This window comes from Mugil cephalus, chromosome 16 (assembly GCF_022458985.1).
Source record: "Mugil cephalus isolate CIBA_MC_2020 chromosome 16, CIBA_Mcephalus_1.1, whole genome shotgun sequence".
NCBI classification, from domain to species: Eukaryota; Metazoa; Chordata; class Actinopteri; order Mugiliformes; family Mugilidae; genus Mugil; species Mugil cephalus.
In genome coordinates, this window is record NC_061785.1 from 21,110,491 (window position 1) to 21,133,291 (window position 22,801).

The 22,801-nt window shown below is 41.7% G+C and overlaps 1 protein-coding gene across 1 annotated transcript in view; it reads left to right on the plus strand.

The window, feature by feature from the left end:
- Positions 1–22,801, plus strand: part of dnah9 (dynein, axonemal, heavy chain 9) — a 153,996-nt gene that overhangs the window by 106,852 nt on the left and 24,343 nt on the right. Inside the window, exons 63-72 of the mRNA XM_047610044.1 lie at positions 4,077–4,265; positions 4,972–5,207; positions 5,285–5,407; positions 6,597–6,801; positions 11,809–11,973; positions 13,971–14,111; positions 15,458–15,628; positions 15,801–15,923; positions 18,897–19,090; positions 20,678–20,826. Coding sequence (XP_047466000.1) covers positions 4,077–4,265; positions 4,972–5,207; positions 5,285–5,407; positions 6,597–6,801; positions 11,809–11,973; positions 13,971–14,111; positions 15,458–15,628; positions 15,801–15,923; positions 18,897–19,090; positions 20,678–20,826 — 1,696 coding nt within the window. The remainder of the gene's footprint in view (positions 1–4,076; positions 4,266–4,971; positions 5,208–5,284; positions 5,408–6,596; positions 6,802–11,808; positions 11,974–13,970; positions 14,112–15,457; positions 15,629–15,800; positions 15,924–18,896; positions 19,091–20,677; positions 20,827–22,801) is intronic.

Sequence of the window (22,801 nt, forward strand, 5' to 3'; positions counted from 1 at the left end):
CGACTGTGTTGCTTTCATTTTGAGCCATAATGTGTTATTTATGTCATGGCACTGTTAGTTCGTCAACAACAAAAAAGTAAGATTGAAACAGCTTCTTGCCATCTATTAACCCTCAAAAGCCTGAACGGATCGCTGGCATCCGTCAAAGCGGTCTATTTTGAATTACCGTAAGTCACAGTGGTTTGCGCTATTGACAGTATTCATTGTGAGTGAACACTGGTTAGTTGTGCTTTTGCCTGGAAGACCTTCGTGACATCTCAAGGTATACCCTTGAGATGTCACGAAGGTCTTCCAGGTCTTCCGAAGTAACTTTGTTTTTACCAACAAATTCCTCCAAACAAGTCTCTCTTACTGAGGCTCCGCGATCGTTGCTCTTCAACCTGCAGCCACAGCAGCGGTGCGTCATCATTACCGTAATGGCAGAGTTTTTTTCTAGAAAGCGCAACTTGAATATTATCCATCGGGGATTACGGTAATTCAAATACAGCAAGCTTCTCTTTGTGGGCAGACGAACATTCAGGTCTTAAAGGGTTAAACATTTATTGAGCTTTATTGAGATACAGAAAATAATTCATGTAGCTATATGATCCACTGAAGTTTTCCAAAGAGGACAAAGTTTCCAACATTCCAATGCGTTATATCCAAAACTACAGATCGATTGTGTTTCATTTTCCTCTTCAACCTACACCAAAACTCTATTTACAGAATATTCTTATGTTTCTGATTACCAGTAGCAGCTTATCAACATATATAATTTACTGCTTTTTACAATTGGAGAAAATTAACATTGAGCAGAATAACGTTCAAGTTATCGTTTGGTTCGGCCTCCAACAAAGTTCAGATTTTTCATGCGGCCCCCTGTAGAAATTAATTGCCCAGCCCTGGTTTACATGGACACTAAATAGGATTTAGCATTTCCTGAAAAAAATCAATCAAATTTCAAATTATTGTGACGTGCACAAAGAGGTTATGACTGGCAGTGGCTTGTCATATATACTGGAAATATAGAAGAATTATAGAAGTATACAGAAAAAGATGATCAAGATGACTCTAGGACCCAGTCTTTAAGGCGAGACACATCTGGTGTGTGGGGTAAAATTTTTACCAATAGACTACACCATGAAACTTCTCCAGCTGATTACTTATATAAATACACTATGTATATTTGTGAATTTATATTCAAATATGAAAATGAGGAGTTACATATGAGCTTATTTGTGTACATTTCCAGAACAGAAATGGCCAAAGTGAGGTTCAACATTCTTGTTTCATTTTGTTATCATATTAGATTCCAGGGTATTTACAAAGGGATTTTTTGGTATCACTTCATAAATCACAAAATACTGTCTACAGTCCAAAAAAATGGATTTTTTGCTATGTTTTTAGGAGTAAAATGTTTTATAAATCAGGCTCTAAATGATATATGAAAAATCCCCTCTGTAAATACCTGCAGAATGTAGTTAGGAATAAATCTGTAAAGCTTGGTATGTGTAAGTGCTACTGAAGTGGAGATTTCTGGCTCAGAGTATACAGAAGAACTCATTTTGAGAGAACGGCCTTTAAAGTTTTACATTCCAAAATCACGTATATTTTTATTGGAAACCACTATGTACCAAAATCATATCTACTCAAATGCTACAGAACATATCACGCTTGGTTGCGAATACACAGGATATGACCATATTTGGACCCGACAGCCTTCACAACGGTACCTCATATACCAATGGATACTTAAATGTGTGTTTTGCCTGCTTTTTTAAAACTAGTTTCATAGAAGACACGTTAATGAAGCAAAATAGCAAAATATCTCAAAATTCATAAGTGGGTGAAAAATAGTTTTTGCCTGAAGTGTCTCACCTTAATCTTGCGTTGTCCACAGATTAATTCGTCTTTTCAAGGGTTTGTTTAAACAGCTCCTTCTTTTGCTACCTCTATGTTTCTGTCCCTCCTGGAAACCTGTCCTGTCACTTCATCTTTACCCCAGGTGGGGCAAACATAAGCATAATGTATTCATTGAAAGGATGATTGAATATTCCTTCAGATCAAGAATCTGATTATGGAGGTAGCTACATGTGGGATTTTTATTCTGATAGGGCTATTACTCTAATATTAATGAAATGCTAGTATCAGTGTAAACTATGTCCCTCTGTCACACAATAGACTGGCTCTCTTTAAACCCAACTAATAGCAGTTTATCTCTCTGTCTGTTGCTATCCCTGTCATTTGTGCTCACCCAGCATTAGAGATCATTCCATTTTATAGAAACAAAGTAATACCAGACATCAAGTGCTGTAACTTGTAATTAAGGTTACGTCCACAGTACTTTAAGCATTTAGTTTACCTGTTTGTAGATGTCAATCAACATGCTGCCGCCTTTATTTACCAGATTTCTTCTTGCCAAAATCTCAGTGGATGGCAGCCCATAAAGCTCAGATAGTGTCAGAATAAATTAATGACAGAATTGGAGTGTTACTGAGGGCAAGAGGCTTCATGTTAACAGCAGTGCACCGGGTCAAGCAGCCAAATTAACTTCTGAGCATTTCGTACAGCAGAGTGGGGTTTTGTGATTGCACGGATGCATGCAGGTCATGGAATAAGACATCGCATTAAAACAGTAATTGGTTCATTTGTCAGTTCATCCATCTTCCATGTTACCGTGTAGTTTTTATTCTGTGATGAATAGGTTAACACATTCAATCACAGTTCTCATCTTCATTTAGTTCGAACCTTGTTCTTGCAGTGTTGTTGTAGTCTTGTTCTTAAAGACTCACTTTTGGGGGGCTAAGCAATATTCTGTGACAAAGTATCACCACATATATAAAAATAAATGTATAACATACATATAAAACGCATACAAAAGGTTCCATATCGTTGACCAACTCGGATTTTCATTCAGTTAACCCCGTGCTCTGCTCTACCTCCACTAGTTACAAAGAAGTGTTGTATTATACACTGTACTTATTTTTTATTTTATTTTTTTACACCTCTCATGGCCGCTTTACACAAAAATCATAAGCCTTGTTACTGATATGTTCGACAGCATTCAGATGTCCATGAGCACGCCTGCTATTGCCACTTACTGCCATAGTGGGCGACCAAGAGCAAACTGAGATCTTGGAGACTGCCAGTCTTAAGCAGCATTTTTATTGCAGGACATACTTGTAATGGGGTACTTTGTAAAATTTATCCTACACCAAACACAGCCATTTTATTGTAAACAATTTAAACTCCATGTTGTTCAGATGACATATATGACGACATCTCTGTTACTCTTCTGTCCATCACCACATAAAGCCCATCCAAACAATTTAATTGGCCTGGCAGAGTATAATAATTTCCCAGTGGAGTTACTCCAGACCAACATCCCGCCACAAAAAAAAATGTGCGGGGAAGAAAATTGGTCAGGCTAGCGCAAATTTGTATTTATAAGCGCATGCTGTACTTTCAACTATTTTTCTTTCTTCCTGTTAGTCTGGCTGTCTCTTTCGGGTGCACAATGCATACATTTCCACCCATGCACGCGTATATCCGTAAATCCCGCCATCATCCACCGCTGTGTAAATCTGGTGCTGACAGCAGCGAAACAAAAAGATGAGTGTTGACAGTGTTAGTACGATAATCTGAATTATTCAGAGGACGCTTTCAAAAAGCCTGACAGGGGCAACAAAATGAACAGAGGTTGCACTCATTTGCTAGTCAGTCCAAAATATCAATGCAAATGCAGTCAACTTGCAGAAGTGCACAGTGTGTCTGTGATGTGTGCTGAGAACTTATAGTCTGTATCAAAGTGCACGGCCTCTCAAGTTTAGGAGAGATAAGATATTAAGGTGAACTTTATTGATCCCTGGAGGGAAATTGGATCATTGCTGCAGTAAAGAGTAGAGGTGTTAGTACACGAGTGGAGAGGTTGTAAAATATATGAAAACCTAATAAAAAGAAGACTTGAAAGAAGCAAGTCATTGTTGCTTTGTATATTTCCCAGTGTTCATTGACTATGGCAGCCGTAGATTCGTTTAGGTTTGATTTTTCAGTGCACCAATGGGTGCTGTAAAAAAAAACAACTGTCCTGTGTTTAGGTGGGAGGCCTAGCATCAGAGAATGTTCGCTGGGCAGAGGCTGTGGAAAACTTCAAGAAACAGCAGAGGACTCTGTGTGGGGATGTCCTCCTCATTACCGCCTTCATCTCCTACCTGGGATACTTCACCAAACGCTACCGGCTCCAGCTTATGGACGACACCTGGAGGCCTTATCTCAGTCAGCTGGAGGTGGGTGGTTTGTTAGTTGCCCTCTTTCTCAGACTCCGTGATAATGCATAAAATGAATGATAAGACTTCTAAATGAACTGTGGAGGTGTGAGAACTGGACTGTAGGTTAGTGGGTAAGAGCAAATGCAGATTAAACACAGCAACATTACCTGGACCAAGGCTGATGCTACTAAAGTGAAATGTTTTAGAGAGGTTTTAGTAGTAGTTTAGTTGGTCTGCTTTGGTAAGTTCTCCAAAATGGTTGACTTTTGGTTTCCAATGCCAGTGATGACCTTAATGTTACATACAGAATAATTACTATTTATTTTAGCCTCAGTGTTTGCTCTCTGGAAGCAAAGTTAGCCAACTAGAACGGCCTGTTAGAGATTTTCTCTTTCTGATTACAGTTATACCACAGTTACAAGAGTTGTTGGCAGGAGCCATGATGCAGGAAAACATTTTTTCCATCTTAGTGCTAAATATAGATAGAGAGATTAAATAGTCCTCCTCGGTATGGGCTCCTGTCCAATGCTACACCCTGTGACTGATCAGCTAATATTTTCTTCCCCAGGCTTTAGATACTGTTGGGATTATCAAGAGTGAGAGGAAAGTTATTAAGTTTAGTAACATACACTTGCTCATTAAATAAAATTTGAAGAAACGCCTAAGAAAGAGAAAGGTTAAAAAGATTAATTTGTCATTAATAACCACTGATACCATGCGTAAGGTTCCTATCCCGGTGACCGCTGACCTCGACCCTTTGACCATGCTGACCGACGACGCCGACATCGCAGCGTGGCAGAACGAGGGTCTTCCAGCTGACAGGATGTCGACTGAGAACGCCACCATTCTTACTTCCTGCCAGCGTTGGCCCCTTATGGTGGATCCCCAGCTGCAGGGCGTCAAGTGGATCAAAAACAAATATGGTGAAAACCTGCGCGTCATCCGCATTGGACAGCGAGGGTAAGTAGTCACGTCTCTTTTGGACATCTCATAGATGGGAGTTGTATAAATGGATGTGTGCTGTTTTGCCCTGTAAGGTACCTGGATGCCATAGAGAGAGCGCTGGCAGAAGGTGATGTGGTTCTGATTGAGAACTTGGAGGAAACATTGGATCCGGTTCTTGGACCTCTGCTGGGCAGAGAAACCATCAAGAAGGGCAGGTAAGGCTTTTAATTAGAGACATCTTGCTTCTTGCTTCATTTATAGGCAGCTGGCAGATATTGCTGGCACAGATTCAGAATCTTGTAGATATCTTCTCCAATAAAACAATTTTGATTTAAATAAAAAATAAATAATTTTCTCAGCTTATTAAGAAGATGTATTCCAGGACCCAGCTTGGAGGGTGAACAGTCTTTTCCAATTGCTTTCACTCTTTTTATGTGCATTAACACGTTCATTACTTTTCAACACAAACACTTTTAAGGACAAAAGATATGTGACCAACATTGGACTTTTCATCAGACTTTTTCATTGTGAATATCTGACATGATGAAGGAAACACAGTATCTGAAATAACCTGGGATGCTTTGGTAGCGTCCCAGCTGATGCTGATGAGGTTCTATTCATGAGCTGATTCTGTTTTCTTTTTCAGAGGACGTCCTTTTCTTCCTTTTTGCATTAATATGAAATTTAAAGTTAAAAAAAAAATCCTGGCAGCTTTGATCAAATACATTATTGCTGGTATCAGTCTTGGAAGCACTTTTGCTTATCAAAACTATCAGCATCCATTTTAGATGCTGGTTCTGGATCAATAGACCATTTGTGTTCACCTACTGTACGTATATTTATCACATAAATCTACAGAAAGTTGTGTACATTAGAAACCACCCCAAGCCATAATAAAGTCACTATACACAATGTACAGTGAGCCTCCTCCTTTTTCCTTTTTTTTTTAATCTAATTTTGATAAAAGAGACAATTTATTTCAGACTACATTAAGGATACAGCTCACAGGGTTTATTGAACATATAGTATAGGGTGATAAAAAATAATAATTAAAGCTTCCCTGAAACAGTCCACTGAAGATAGTCCCAAACAAATGCCTCATTTCTTCCTGGTAGACTTCCAGACTACAGTGCTTTGCTGGTGGAAACTACTGTAATGAGAGTTTGAAGATCATTTAAATACCCATGGGTTTGGGGTTGTCAGAAATGATTGAGAAGTCGACTAACACACTAACACTGGCTGTGTTGGTCATATTTGGGGGACATATTTGTTCTAAGACAGCAGATATAGCCAGATGTTCACAGCATTTATGTGAATGGTAAGGCCACTGTTGTTGGTCTTCACAAAGTCTAACTTACTAACACTCAGTGATTAAAAGTGTGTGGTCCTCATTTATCCAAACAGGTACATAAAGATCGGAGACAAGGAGTGCGAGTACAACCCCACTTTCCGCCTCATCCTGCACACCAAGCTCGCCAGTCCTCATTACCAGCCGGAGCTTCAGGCCCAGTGCACACTGATAAACTTCACGGTGACCAGAGACGGTCTGGAGGACCAGCTGCTGGCCGCCGTGGTCAGCATGGAGAGGCCTGACCTGGAGCAGCTGAAGGTAGGGAAGTCAGTCTGATACAGCCGTAGACGCCAAAGAGGAATTCACCACAGACTCGTGTTCATCTCATGTTATGCAGGAATGTAAAAGTAAGCCTGAGCAGACATGAAAGGAGTATCTGTCAGCCTCTTCAGATACTACCAGAGAACAAACAACTGTTCCATGATCCACTCTTTGAGATTCACTCCTAACATCTTTTTGGTCCAGGTGTAATTAAAAGACACAGCCGGTAGAGTTGGAGGGCCTCCCAAATTTAGGTGTCGCACTCTGGCTCGTCATTATCCTTCTTAAACGCTACATGTTGGCAAGAAAAAGCTGTCTGTCTTTATACATCAGAGACTGCAGGTTCAGGCTCTTTGATTCCAAGACAATCAGCCGGCGCATTTGATTAACGGCTCTGGTGGATGTGTGATAATTATGGGGCTTAAGGTGCCTCATTTAGGGAGACAGGGACCCTTTACAGCTGTGTGTGTGTGTGGTCTTGTTTCTCTTAAGTTATGGGGGCTTACTTTTCATGGAATACTATTGTTGACGGCCATATTGACGTTGAGCACCCAGCATAAAGGGTAACTTTTTGATGGTTGAAGCAATACGGTTATTGTCAAGGTGAGGGTAAGAATATTTTGAGATGGCTACGCTTAGAACAGGAGCTAGGGAATGCATTGTGTCAATGGAAAGTCCTCACAAATCCATAAATCTGAGTTTATGCATGCTGTGCATGTCTGTACAGTATTTCTGGGCTCCTTGCTGACATGCATGTATTCATGTGGCATTTGTATAACTATAGAGTAATCAGAAAATTAGATTAGCATTTTAACCGTGCACTTAATAGCAGTTTTAAATTAAAAGTATATTAACGTCAAGTATTTCAGTTACTTCGTATAGTCATGCTTCACTTCACAATTTGCCAACACATTTCTTTTTCTTGTGGGGGTTGTCGGAATTAATGTGACACACGAATGTTTGCCCAGAGCCCTTTCCCAAATTAGAGAGATCTGCATACTGTCCCAGGAGCACAAATAATATTGAGACAGTTCAGTTTAAATGCAGATATACATCTATGCCATGTCTTCACTACCTCACTGTGACAGAGCTGACGGCAGCTGAAGCACACTCTGTGTGTCCAATTGTTTTCTGTTCTTCTGCTCGTGCATTTGTCGGACAAGTGGTAACTTCTGGGCTGAAAATGGAGCCTCGATCACCTCTACTCTACACCAAACACTAGAGAGTCAGAGGAGCTCATCCTCCATCAGAATGATTCAGCTCTGCTGCCATACTCGATCTAGCCGTATAAGAACTCATCTTTTTGTATCAACTAAGCTACTTTGGTCAATTAATTTCCCTTGTGGATCATTAAAGTCTGTCTAAGTCTAAGTTTAAGTCTAATAGCCACTAGAGGCTAGCTCTAAATCTAAATCTCTATCCCTCAAAGACATTGAGAAACGTCTCCAGCGCTGCACCCTACCAGTTTCCTCATAATTTTGTGTGAAATCTGGATTTCAGGAAATAATTGAATCGAAAATGAGATGTCAGAGTCTCCCTGGAAACAGGTCACTTGTGTCGGGTTATTCGAGATGCTCAGCGCGGTCTCTGAACCATATCTGCTCCTGGTTTTGGAACAATTAACCAGGTGTGAAAGCACCCACCGTAACCATTCTTTGTGTTGACAGAAAGGTTACCTTTTATGCAGGACCTAACTAACAAAGAGTCCAAAATAGAACATCCAAACGCTTTCATGAAGCGTATTACCAGCATTTTAAATCATCTAAAGACAGACAGGCAGTAATCCATTAATCCTAAATCAAAAAAATCTTATTAACTTTTGAAGCGCTAACAATTTACCATTGTGTTGCGCTCACCCCGAGTACTGTTCCTGTAACACTCTGCCATTTATCATCAAGCTCCAGGAATTGTGTAATTGGGTCTTGATGCTATCCTCGAGGGAATTTCGTCTTTTTTTTTTTTTTTTTATCATTTTTATTCAAACGTCCACATTCACGCATCTGAAATGAAAGAAGAGGCAGGTAGAGGACGCTTTAGGGCATGTTTTCCTTTTTAATGTAAATGGCTGTCTTTGTTCTGCGGACATGTCTGATAGTGAGCCGGGGAAATCTGTTGTTCCACTCTGTTGATCAGCGAGACCGTCTCCTGCTGTAGCTCTAAGCTGTCATCGCTGGTCAGACTTAATGGCCGACTCAGAACACTGTGTACAGTACTGCAGGTTCCTGGCAGCTGTACGGCTAACTTTCCAGAAGTAATGAGCAACGCATAGTTACGCTACCCACAGCACGGACCACGGTGTGAATGTAAATGTTCGTAATTAAGTGAAAATTCACTTGATCAAAGCGCCAGCGCCTAATGATGCCTCGCGCTCTTCTCATCGACAATCTGCTCTTTTCATGTCAGCTGTTTGAAACGGGTTGGCCGGTGGCGCTACTGTACCGCGGCAATTAGAAAACGCATTGACACACTTCCACTTGTTCCTTAAACGCGGCTCTTGTTAGTCGACGGGGGGAGAAGGAATCAGAAATCCGCCCTCGTTCTGAACACATCTGGCCGACGGCCGCGTCTCTCAGATCAGAAGGGAAGATACTGCAGGAACTCTGTGAGCGGGTCAGGAGGATTTACTCGAACACAATCCTATTTGCATTTTGATAGTTTTCCGGAGGCGTCCTTGTTTGCGTTGTGCGTCCGTAGGCAGCACTTTGCTCAGACCTATAGGCTTTCATCCATGGACAAATCAGCATTTTTAATAAATGGAGAGAGGGGGAGGGAAAAAAGGAAGAAAAAAAAAAAAACACCAGAATGCCAGAGTTATTTTAAGCCTCATGTCCCTTCAGCAAAATCCAGTGGAGAAGAAGTGAAATGTGATTTAATGAAGCTTGTTTAATTAGCATTTCACTGAGATCGGAGGACGAGAAAGAAAAAAAAAAAAAAAACAAGATCTGGAACTCACTTATCATTTTAATTAACACTGAAAGTTGAAGGTGGGTGGTGGTGGTGGTGGAGGAAGGGGGTGGCTGTGTACACTCCCGAGCACCCTTCTATCAAAACACGGCCCGCAGAATGAAGTGCTGAATGGCTTTTTGTTGTCGGTAAACAACCCGCACTGATAACAATCATCAGACTGATAGGGGAGTGCAAATTGGCTTTACCTGTTTATATTCTTGGAATGAGTCTGTGCCATTATGCCTTTAATGAGGTTAGCGTTGCCACTGAGCCGTAAGATGACTACCGGGTGAAAGAGCTGTCATTTAACCGAGCCGCGGTCGGGTTAAGGAGCTTAAAATGTCAAGTTGCCTTTTTTGAAAGCGTGCAGGAGGATCAGTCCGCCACCTTTTACCACAACAACTGCCTCGCCTGGTCCTCCCTGTGAGTGTATGCGTGTGTATCCTTGTGTGGCGTGCGCCTGCACCGGGTTTTTACCCAGGCCTTCGGCGTTAATGAGAGCTAAAATGTTCCACTTCCTCAAATTACCTCAACAGGGCTGCTCCGTGGCACTCAGTAATCATTTGCCTAAAAAAAAAAAATGATAGATGTAATATCTCATTTTAATCCCAATTAGGGTGTTCTGCTGACTGGTTAATTGTTTGTTTTTCCCAAGCAAGGGTAATTACAAGTACAATGTGCCAGAGGAAAGCTAATCGTTAAAAACTGACTCATTACTGGATCCGGTTGGGAATGTTTTAGTGTGGATAGCATTTCCCCTCCAGAGCCCTGAGAGCAGGCGAGTAGAAGGTCACAGTTGACTCACACGGCCGGTTAAATGTGCACCACTCAGAGCCACTGCGAACTTTTTCTCTCGGCTCCGAGCTCACGCACGTCAGGTCTTTCCCTTTAAATGCCAGGTTCGGCATTTTTCAACTGCGGAGTGGGTTATAACATCAAAATCAGAGCATGTAAGATTTAACAAGCCAGAGACTCAATTAGTTTTAACAATGGCGTAAAACACCTCTCATCACCACAATAGGAAACACTGTCATAAAGAGAGCAATTAAGCTGTGTGAGCTCCTAAACTATCTGCTCCCCTGGTGCGATCTGAGTTAAGCATGTCTCTTGTCATGAGCACATTATGCCACGGGGAGGAGGAGCAGCTCCGCCCACACCCGCCCCACCAGCAACCTCTGAGATTTCACTGCGACAGTAACTTAGAGCAGCCGTCTGTCAGATTTCACGCCACTCAAATAAAAAAAAACAAAACAAAAAAACAGCTTTTATCAACAACAGTCCAAGAAATCAACCCTTACAACATCACATCCTCCCCTAATTACAACAATTCAAAGGTCGCGGAGGCTTCTATTAAGGGAAACTTCAATAAAGCAGTCATTATCGAGTAGGAAGAGGGAGCTGCAACAGACTATAATGAAGGACAAAGCAGGATGAAGCAATAAAGGGAGCACTGTGCCCCGTCGACTTTGTTCTCACATCTCTCAGACACCAGGCTTTGAAAAAGTTTTTTTTTTTCACCTTAAACAAAGAGAAAAAAAGAGTTAACGCTTTATTAGGCGACGCAGTGCACTAATCCATATGGTGAGTGTGAGCAAAACCCATTATTACGGAGCCCCGAGTGTGTGTGCGTGTTCTCTGTGAGTCCTCTGTTGGTTCATAATTGAAAACATAATGTCTCATAACAGATGATTCATTATGGATGTACGTGTGTGTGTGTGTGTGTGTGCGTTCACCATCAAAGCTCCTTCCCGTCTTGCTGGCATCGACGGCCTCATCACACCGAGGGTTAGGTCGCTCTGCAGAGGTTTGATGTTGGCAACCGTACGGAAGCCGGCTAATCCAGCCCAGAGCGCTCCCTTCATGTGTCCGGATAGCCGATGCAGAGCGTATTGATCAGCTCCGCCTTTGTGGTGCCCTTCAGAATCCACGTCCTCGTATTGACCCACACCTTGAACGCCTCCCACCGCCTCAAATCAGGAGGGCGATGGTGTAGCTGAGAGAGCCTCCAAGGTGTGAAATCTGTCGAGTTTTTACGCTACGTGTTTCTGTGTCTCTTAGTCGGACCTCACCAAGCAGCAGAACGGCTTCAAGATCACTCTGAAGACGCTGGAGGACAACCTGCTCTCCCGCTTGTCCTCGGCCTCGGGAAACTTCTTGGGAGACACTGAACTGGTGGAAAACCTGGAGACCACAAAACGAACTGCTGCCGAGATAGAAGAAAAGGTCTTGTTCTTTTATTATTTGCTCACTGTTTTCATTCTTATGCTCTAGATTACAGCCATCAAATTACACAATAACTAAAGAGAACATAAAGACTATGGGTCCATTACTGGGTACCTATATATTTAACTAGCAATGCTTTCAAAACAAAGACAAAATATACAGTTGTCAAATGTAAAAATGTGAGCAGTAATGTGCAGATAATTTGCTAACATCCTTGGCTCTGAAACAAGCTTTAAACCACAAACAGCCTGGCAATGTTTACGTTTGGCAGCTATCAGGAAAGTGTTTCTTTTCTCTTAAGAAAAAAAAAGAACAGCTCACAGGCCAATTCCTGCACACACACAATACATCAGTACTGAAGCACTGCCACTCAAAATGTCCATCAACGTGAGCAGAGATTTACTAGGCACACTCAAACGCTACTCCATAACAACATGTCCCACAATGCTACACTCTCTCTAAGCAAAAGGCCAGTGAAGCATGTGCTGTATCAGGTACTTCGCGTGGCCCTGTTATTATTGAGAGTACAATTGTAGGCATAATAGCTTTTCCATTTTTGTGTGATGCCACACTGAGTTTGTCTCCATTCTTCTATCTACAGTAAATGGACAAATAAGATTGAGCTTGTTGATCTCATAGCTATAAAGTGGGACGCTGGTACGACTGCCCACTACAGTAATGCAGAGGCTTATGTAAAGAAGCCTTACAGCTGTTGGATTCTTCATTAAAGGGAGATTTATATAATTATCAACCATTCTGACAGAGTGTTGATAGAGGCTAATATTTAATGGCTAAACAGCTAGAACAGGATTCATGAGCAAACACACAAAAAAACAGTTAAAACTCATGAATCTTTATTAGTAATTACAATAATGATTCCTGTATATTATTGTTATTATTATTATGTCCAGTTGTAAAACATGCCATGTAGGCCATTGGTCTTCAACGCGACCCCTAGGGGGTCCACGGAGACACTGCAGGGGGGTCGCCAAATCTGGACATTTTTATATGTTTTTTAAATTTTACAGGGTAGGGGTCCCCACTTAATCACTCCATCAGTTTGGAGTCCTCGGCCTGAAAAACGTTGAAGACCCCTGATGTGGGCAGTATAGCAGGTCATAAGGCTTCCTAAGTTTACCTGGTAGCTAGGCTACGCATAACATTAAACAAAGCCTGTGTGTAGGCTTTAGAAATGTACAGTGCATTTAAAACTTATTGTAACATACTGTCACCCACAACCCATTGATTCACTGGATAATATATTCATGTGTTGTGGATATTGCAGCTAATGTACATCTCTGATCCTTTTCTCCATTATGTATCTGCTGCGCATTCAGTAACTGATATTAGATTGTCCTTTGGCAGCAGCAGGAGCATCGAGCTGGTGGACAAATATGATTGTGTTTGAGCCTCTGTACGTACCCTGTATTTATTTAACATGTGTTTGGTAATTAGTAAATGACTTAGGCTGCAGTTTGTTTACAAAAGCCTTCTTATTTAAATCTCTTACATTACACCTGCTTGTAGGTACTGAAGTCCATTTAGAAAACATTTATGCTGTAACTTGTGGGCCATACACATATATGTATTACTCGCTGGGTTGGTTTCTTTTTTTTGTGGTCATTAAATCAGATCACGTCGGCTTTGTGTATGATCTCTGCCAAAGGAAAGTTACCGATGCTTCTGTAAGAGCACTAGAGAGGAAGTACTATATGGAAAGCTGATGTGAGAGCGTGCCTTCTGTCTGTCAGGAGCTGAGCGCTGCCTTTGCAGATGTTCATTCTTAAACATACTTTTGGTGGGGGAAGCCAGATAATTGCCACATTCAGTGCAGTGCAGGAGCTTTTTGTCTGGAAGCGTGAAATTGAAATAGCACTGTTCAAGCTCGTAGCTCCAGTTCATCATTATCTGATTGATGATCCATGACTATATGCATACCTGTTACGATGTACCCTTGTGTCTTTGAGTTTGATTGTGTGTGTACATCTTTACTGTAGGTAAAAGAAGCCAAGGTGACAGAGGCCAAAATCAACGAGGCTCGGGAGCACTACCGACTGGCAGCAGCCCGGGCTTCCTTATTGTACTTCATAATGAACGACCTCAATAAAATCCACCCGATGTACCAGTTCTCTCTCAAGGTAGCCTGTCTATTGAGCCACCATGTTTCCTACCCGCCTCGCTGGCCCCCTGTGAGACCCCTCTTTACACTCATTCCTCTGTTTCTTCCCTCCTCCTTCCATTTGCTCACCGTGTTTTATGCTCTTTGCCCTGCTTTTATTGTGTTTGTGGCTCCCTAATGTGGTTATGTAGAGCGTAATGTCTTTCATATTGTCAGCCAGCGAGCACTGAGAGAAGGCAGCCTGAGATATGGTTTGCAATCACTCCCCGACTCTGCAGGTAGCTGCCCCAGCCCAAGTAATTTCCCAACATTATCAAATGAAAACACATTCAGAGTTTATATATCTTTGACCTTGTGAATGAAATGAAACACATTATAATATTTCTTCTTCATGAAAGGCTAGAGCAAAGTGTGACTCTGCTAAACTGATAGAAATGGAGTGTTTCTGAGACTAGAAGATAATCATAATAATAATAATAATTTTATTCCCTTAGTAATATTTCAATTCACAGACTCACACACAGAATGCAGGATTACAGAATACACAGTTATTCTACAATTTGCAGCTTTGACTAGTAGTCACAGGGATAAATTTCACACCTGCACTGAATAAGTGAAAGAAAGTGACTTGCAATTTTGTAATCACAATTTCGAATGGCCTAAAGCTGGGTATAATGAAATCAGTTCAAGGGCAATTGAGCTATACTTTGTCTCTTAGCAGTCCATTTAAAGAACGCTCTCAAAGGTTACCTTTAGCTTGGATACACACATCTCATATTAGCAAGTTTCAAAGTTAAGGCTTGCGTTATTTTGTAGTCCTCTTAAAAGGAACACATGCATTAGTATCTGGCGCTCAGCCAGTCCTACCCTCTTCCTACTGACCTGAATACTCAAGCTCCAGCGGTCAGTGCCTCTTCAGTGTGTGCGTTTGTGTGTTCCAGTTGAGACCTCTGGTTCACAAGAACAGGCTTTGGATGCACACACACGATAATTGTTTGAAGCATTCATTTGTTTTAATTAGAAATGCACTGTCAAGATATGGAGATATAGAGAGTCTGTACATTTTTCATTCATAACATATTCATACATACATATGCATGAATAAATGCATTTCAATCAATTACAGCTGAGGGCTTTCCTTACAGAGACAAAGTAGTATCGATCAGTTCATCTTTACAACAAATCGTGTCATATCCATCATGTCAGAGATAAACAACACTGACTGATGAGGCCTAATTTACTCTTAAAATCATTTATACTTTGATTTATTGGCTCATATAGTGACTCTGTGCCCACTGATAGTGTTGCTGTAGTATGTATAACAGACTCTGAGTCGGTGTTGGACCTGCTCTTGTGCGTCCCCAGGCGTTCAGCGTGGTCTTCCAGAAAGCGGTTCTGAAGGCCGAGCCGGACGAGGCTCTGAAGCAGCGGGTGTCCAACCTAATTGACAGCATCACCTCCTCAGTCTTCCAGTACACCACCAGGGGCCTGTTTGAGTGTGACAAGCTCACGTACATCGCTCAGCTCGCGTTCCAGGTAGGAGCAGGTTTCATCTTCTGCATGGTTTGTTTTGAGAACTGGCTTGTCGTTGAATCAGTTGCTCCTGAGACGACTGGCCCTGTTTGGATCTAATCAAGTGGAAAGGAACGGTGGTTTGTGCTGGAAATACAAAATCACAAAGCCTTACCTGTTTGTTGTTACCCCCCAGATCCTGTTGATGAATAAAGAAATAAACCCCGCGGAGCTGGATTTCCTTCTGAGATATCCTGTCCAACCAAGTGTAGCATCGCCAGTGGATTTCCTCTCCAACCACTCCTGGGGAGGGATCAAGGTAGGGAGGAAGGAGATGGCTGCACTAGTGAAATGCCATGACAGCTGAAGCTGAATTCCTTAGAAAGCCACTGTTTCTCAGTCCCTAGGCCAACCAGAGATGTTTGGAGGTGCATTAAGTTGTCTGACAAATTTTATAATTACTTATTCATTCATGTCATATTATTCATATATATCAGTTTTTGAAAATAATTGGACATATGGTCATTTTCTTCTCATTTGATTTAGATTTGATGCTTTTTCAGTTTCAAATCATAACATGACCATCACCGACCGACCTGGCTCGAGGGTCACCATGCATAAAGTTCAGACATGACAACAAAGATCCAAAAATGACCATTTATTCCATTACAAAAAGGCAAAAGGTGACAGATGAGAGACATGCTTAGCCTCTGCAGCTGAAAAGTGGTCTCCTCAGAGCTCTTCATGTTCTCAGGTGTAGCTGGTTAGACTTATAGAGCCCATGTACCAGCCAAAGACAGATGTACTGTCGTTGCAAGGCCAGTGGTAGTGCAGAGTAATGTTTTATAGGAGGTTTAAGCTTATGTGTCAGTTTTATGGCGTAGCTTAAACCACAGACCCTACGAAGACCCCAGCGCTGTAGCTGATGTGAACCACCTAAGAAATGTAACTACATGCCACAGCAACACAGACCTCTGAATTGATATTTTTTGAGGAGGCTAACCTGTGTATGACTCATCTTCAGCTAACTTTCACTCGCCATTGTTGAAAGTGAAACAGGAAGTGGAAACAAAAATTAATACGACTGGCAAAAACAATTTACAGCGGTCACTAGCATTTTCACAGAGCGAGCCAGACTGACCAGCGCACAATCATAAATGGCTCTCACTGGTGTATGTGTCCTGCAGTACCTTAAATAACCTTTAGCTTGCATGGTAACGTGCTACTAACATGCTAGCTAGCCCACTACCTTACAGTGAAACTCAGTATGCAGTTCATCCAGGACCATATTTGAGCTAATCACTCCTGTCTCATGGCTGGTTAATAACTGATGGACATTTTAGAAAATTCATTTCTACAAAAACCTCTGTACATATTTATTTTTCTACTTGAATTCATCTCACATGCCTCGGTTCATCTTAAATAAATTGATTTAGTTTGGAAACTATTTTTTTTTGTCATGAAGCGAAAGCTGAGGGGTAGTTAATACAGTCACTTCCCACTGCCTGCTGTGCTGAGCTTGGTGCTTCTTTTTAAGGGAGTGATGAGGTCAAAGCCTAGATGAAATGTTAATGCTCTACATGTTGTACATTCAGATAACATTCCAGTCCGTGCGGCCGACTAATATGCTGGGGTGACTGTAAATGCAAAGAAGTACTTAACCCCCAAAAGTCAGTAAAAACTTTCTTGCTTATATTTTTGCAAAAAAGTTGCCCATAAATTCATCAAAATAAAATCCTACGTAAAAACAGACCTCTCCTCTTTCAATTCATCCTGATGTAATAAAAAGAAGGAGGCAGAGTGTTAAACTGTAGATCAACTCCATTTTTAGAATTCCATCTGACATGCCCCTCAATGTTGAAATCTCAATAAAATATTAATTGACTGCTATGTCTTCCCCCCCAGCCTGTCATGTATGAGAGTCATGTACAAGAGGATATCCACAACATCCCTTTCTTTTGCCCTGAGCTTCTCCACCCTGTGTATGTAGTTTCTTCCTGTGATGCAACGTGTGCAGCCTAGTCTCTCATTAACAACCCTGCTTTAAAGTGAGAACATTTCAAGAGCCGGCAAAGTAAATGAAGTCTGCCTCTCAGTTCAGCCGAAACTCCAACCTGAATGCACTTTGGTCTGCGACCCTGACGCGTTCTAACATTGAATGGGCATGAGAACAAACCCTGCGCACTCTGTAGTATCTCTTAAAGACCAGACGTCTGGCGGTGCAGCCCTGTGGATGTCACGACAACAGAGCTTCCTTCTCTTGTCAGATCAGTTTAGCAGCAAACTAAACCCAAACGGCAGTGGGTTTTTTTAGTTCCTTGTGCTCATGAATTTTTCACTCTGTACCGACCACAATATTAACTTAACCTAAACCCCTCTGAGGGTTTCAGAGACAGCATTCCCCCAACTGCACTCAACCTGCTGTGGGCGTTTAAGGTGCCGCTAATCAAATTTTGTCACTTGATTTTCTTATCGCACTTGGAAACATAATCAGTTGGAAAGCTTTGAAGGAGGATAAGATCCTCTGATTGCTTGGCCCTCCTGATGATATTAGCAGAGCAGGAATCCCTCGAGACCCGGTGTATTCTCCCCTCACTGGGGCTGAGAGGTTGCCAACCGCCTGTAGTAATTAAACAAACTGAAGTGAAGAACTGTGTGCTGAGCCACTTCTCCTCCTCCTGCTCTACCTCACCACCTCATGGCCTGTGGTGAGGGGTTGTAGAAAATCTGATTTTATGGATTCTCGCTGAGATATTTTTTCCATGACACCTTGTATGTGTCACCTGTGAGAAATTTTCAGCACCTTCCTCATAGTTTATACAGTAAGGGAGACAGCATGCACACTGTGTGTGTGTATATAGAGGGATTGCATACCTGCTCGAGGCTACACTGTGTGACACTGCTGTTCCCCACTGATGAGATAAGGTGTCTGTCAGCTGGGGCATCACACTGAAACCCCCACTGCTTCTGCAACGGATGCATATTTAGTCCTGCCCTACCCCCTGTCCCGTTATGAAAGGAATCGTGTTTACTCAGCACTTCTGTTTGAATAAATATAATTTATATAGGCTTTAGGAAAGATAAGCATTCCTCTCTGTTTTTTTTTTTTTTTTTTTTGTCTCTTGCAAACAGAGTTAGTTATTTTGCTGCGTATTGTGAAATGTTTCTGAAGCGGCCTAAAACTTTCATGTGCCGCACATCGCTGGTCTCAAACCAGCAGCAGTTTCACCACTACAGAGGAATTTCCTGTACTGTACTGTACTGTACCAATTTTCTCTTTCCAAACCACCAGTCCCTGTGCTCCATGGAAGAATTCAGGAACCTGGACCGAGACATTGAAGGTTCAGCCAAACGCTGGAAGAAGTTTGTGGAGTCGGAGTGTCCAGAAAAAGAGAAATTCCCACAGGAGTGGAAAAGCAAAACCTCGCTCCAGAGACTGTGCATGATGAGAGCTCTGAGGCCTGACCGCATGACGTACGCTGTCAGGTGAGCAGTAGAGTCATAGCTTACCCTTTGCTCTGTGAAGGACCTACTGATCTTTTCTGTTTGGTGAAACGGTAAAGGTTAAGCATCTTAACCTCTGGTGTATTGTTGCAGTTGACAGGACACACATGTTTGTTTCTTCTATGTCTGTCTGTTACTCAGATGTCGCCCCAATTACACAGCTTTACAAGGCCAATCAACAAGCCTCATTATAGGACAAGGTTGTAGAGAAAGCTTTCGATCTCTGTCCAGATAAACTGTGTCAACACTAGGACTCAGTCTCTATCTGGATATATCAGCTAGATACACAACAGTACCTGAGTGTACCCATATGTTACTTCATATTTGACTGTTAACAAAAGGCTGTACTAGGAATAAACATTCTGTTAACAAGTGACTATATACACTGATCCACCACCCATTATGACCACCGATAGGAGGAGTAAATAACATTGACCATCTTGTGACAATACAATATCCTGCTGGACCTGGCATTCATGTGGATGTTATTTCTACATGTAGCACCCACCTAGACCAGAGCAGACACCTCCACCTCATAGCAATGACACTCCTTGATGGCAGCAGCCATCCCCAGCAGGATGCAGCCTGCATACACAAAAACAATTTAGAAACAACTCAAAAAACATGAAGAACAGCACAAGGTGTTGACTTGGCCTCCAAACTCACTAGATCCCAAACTGATCAAGTATCTGTGGGATGATAGAGGCCCCTCCTCTCAACCCATAAAATCCAAATGCCCAACACAGTCACAGCTGTTTTGGAGGCTCAATGGAGACCTACACAGTATTAAGAAGGTGGTTATTAGTATAGTGTTTAATCGTGAGAATCCTTTTCAGATCCTCAGACTCTGTAGTTCCCCTCAGGTCACTTAAAGGTCTACATGTTTTAGTGTAGTTTGCTTTTACTTCCTACAATTTAATGATCTGTGTTATTCCATTCACTGTCTTCTGAGTGAACACTAGTATACACCAGCTCCCTACTCTGAATAATAGACAAAATGAACACCTAGCTGGTGAAGGTAGTGGAGCATTTAGCACCAAGCCAATGACCTTTTTACACTAGTAGCTGGTGGAGACCAAAGCAGAGGTAAAAGGAGAGTTAATGCTGGACAACTGGTCTCTGTATGTAAGTGCTACTGTTTCCAAAATGTGCTATTGTGCCATGACAACTTTTGATCTGCAGTCACAAAATCTCCAAGGTCGTGATCATTTGTCTTGTCAGTCTCCTCCCTGTTTTTCTGCTGTTTCTCTTCTTTACCACTAATAAATACGAGCTGAGTAGATACAGCAGCATAATGAGTGACTCTTAAGGGAACAAAACAGTATTCAATAATTCAAAATAATTATGATTTCAGTGATAGTAGCCAAGCCAGTAGTGGTGCTAGCAAGGCTTTCTGTTAGCTCCAGCAGCATTGGCGATGACAGCCAGTTCTCCTTATGAATATGGAGATCCATTCACAATAGAGGCAGAATCGAGGTAATAAGAATACTCATTATTACCAAAAGAAGACTAGTAGGGTTCAAAGATAATAAAGTGTTGAGGAGAACCGAGTCATATTCTCTCCTGCAGAGACTTTGTCGAGGAGAAACTGGGGAGCAAGTATGTGATTGGCAGATCACTGGACTTCGCCATCTCCTTTGAAGAGTCGGGTCCAGCTACACCCATGTTCTTCATCCTCTCTCCAGGAGTTGACCCTTTGAAGGATGTGGAGAAACACGGTAACACTTCTCACTTCTTTTATCTTTAACAACGGAAAAAAATTAAATTTCATGGACTTTTATCTGAATATATACAATTTTCTGTCATTTATTTATTTGGCGGGAATGTGCAGGGTTTTTGTGGAAAATCTTATTGCGGACAAGTGCAGCCACGATTCCTGCTTTGATTCCTGGCACATAGGATTATTATTCATCCCCAACACATCTGCTATGTGTCTGCTGTGATATCAGCCATCACTGCCAATGCACAACAGGCTCTGTGTAGATTGAAGGGATTATACTAAAGGTCACAAATATATGAGACGATGCCACTAGTGTATTAGGGGCAGCAGAAAGTAAATGTCATTGGTTTTAGAGTTACTTTACATTCCTGTATGAATAATTTGGATGTCAGTAAGACACGCCGTTTTGATTTTTGACCAGAAATATGCCAAATGTCGAAGCTTTTGTACTGACCTGGAACGGGGCGCCATCACAGCCTGACACTTTTGAATCTGCTGCCAAATAATTCAGTCTGTGGATATTTGAACTCAGCTCTATGAAATATTCACACTGAAGGGATTGTATTAGTTTACAAGAACAAAGAGATTTCCACACTGTTTCTTTTTTAACCAGGTCCCTGTTCATTTTCAAGTGACAGTATTCTGTATTCAAGTAATACATCGTCATGATTCTTTCTACTTGAAAGTCCCTCTTAGACACAGTAATTCATACAATAAAGTCATTCCAGCACAGCCGAATGCTATTGCTATGTAGAATGCATTATTTGTATATGAGTATCTCAGACACCTCATTTTCTTGGGAGGAGCAGGGGGGTTAATCAGCCGTAGAGCTGCTATAGACCGACCTTGGAACCTATCTGAAATCTTCTCCTAATATGGTAACAGAGAGAAGTCCGTAAGGGGTGTGGTTATCGATTACCAACGCCCTCTCTCTAAGCATAGTCTGTCACATCAAATCTAAAACGAAGCAGTCTCTGCTTTAGAGGGAGCGCAGTGCTGATGAGTCACAGCAGCCTGAACGAAAAAGAGGTGCCTTTCCATTATAGCTGTGACTATTGCGCTTCTCATCTGTATTAGGCCTCAATTAGATTTCCATTAGTCAGATGATATGATTTTGTATGCTCTGCAGGGGGCTAATATCCTTAAGACAAACCCTGTCTGCCTGGGTTCAAGTTTGAGCTTTAATGACTCGGACAGAAATGATTTGAATGTTTGATTGAAATTTCAATGGGCAGATTCAAGCTGGGCAAGTAAGGCTGAGTCATTGACCATCTGCTGATTATGATGTAAAGTGCATATGGTGACTTTTGGGAAGATCATGATTAGCTTCTTCTCTGTGTTCAGGGCTGTGATGGTACCGTAGTGAGTGGAGGACGATTTGCAGATTTTAATCATTTTGTTCATTTCATTACACAGATTTATAGCCACCAACTGTTTAACTCGTTCATTATATTTCGCGAGCGAGGCAGTCGCATCAGTGTTCATACGCACATCAGTAAGCATCAGCACTCATAACACCATGGTATCGTGGTGCTTTTTCAGTTTTGTTTTTTTTAGCTAGTTGTTTTGGAGTCATTAGCTCAGCGGTCAACTATCTGCAATAGTTAGCTCATGCTGTCTTAGGGCTTTCATGGTCTTTCACTGAGCATTTAATCAGAAAGGAACATCTGATTGATTGTGCCATACACAAACAGGGACTCTGAGGATGCTCGGTAAAGAGTGAGGCTTCTTTATGGTGCCTCCAAGCTTCAGGCTAGCTCTTTACCTCTGGTTTGTTGTGATAGGCTAGGCCAGATGCATGCAAAACTTTGAAATGAATCAACACTGGATAAGTTATAATAAGCACGTTTTCCACTATATCTACTTTCTGTTCTATTGTGTTTCTCAAATCTTAAAGTTCTACAGGGTGTCAGGAACAGAGTGGCAGTATTTCAGGTTGTACATCCATACCACACCTCCCTTTATTCTTGTGA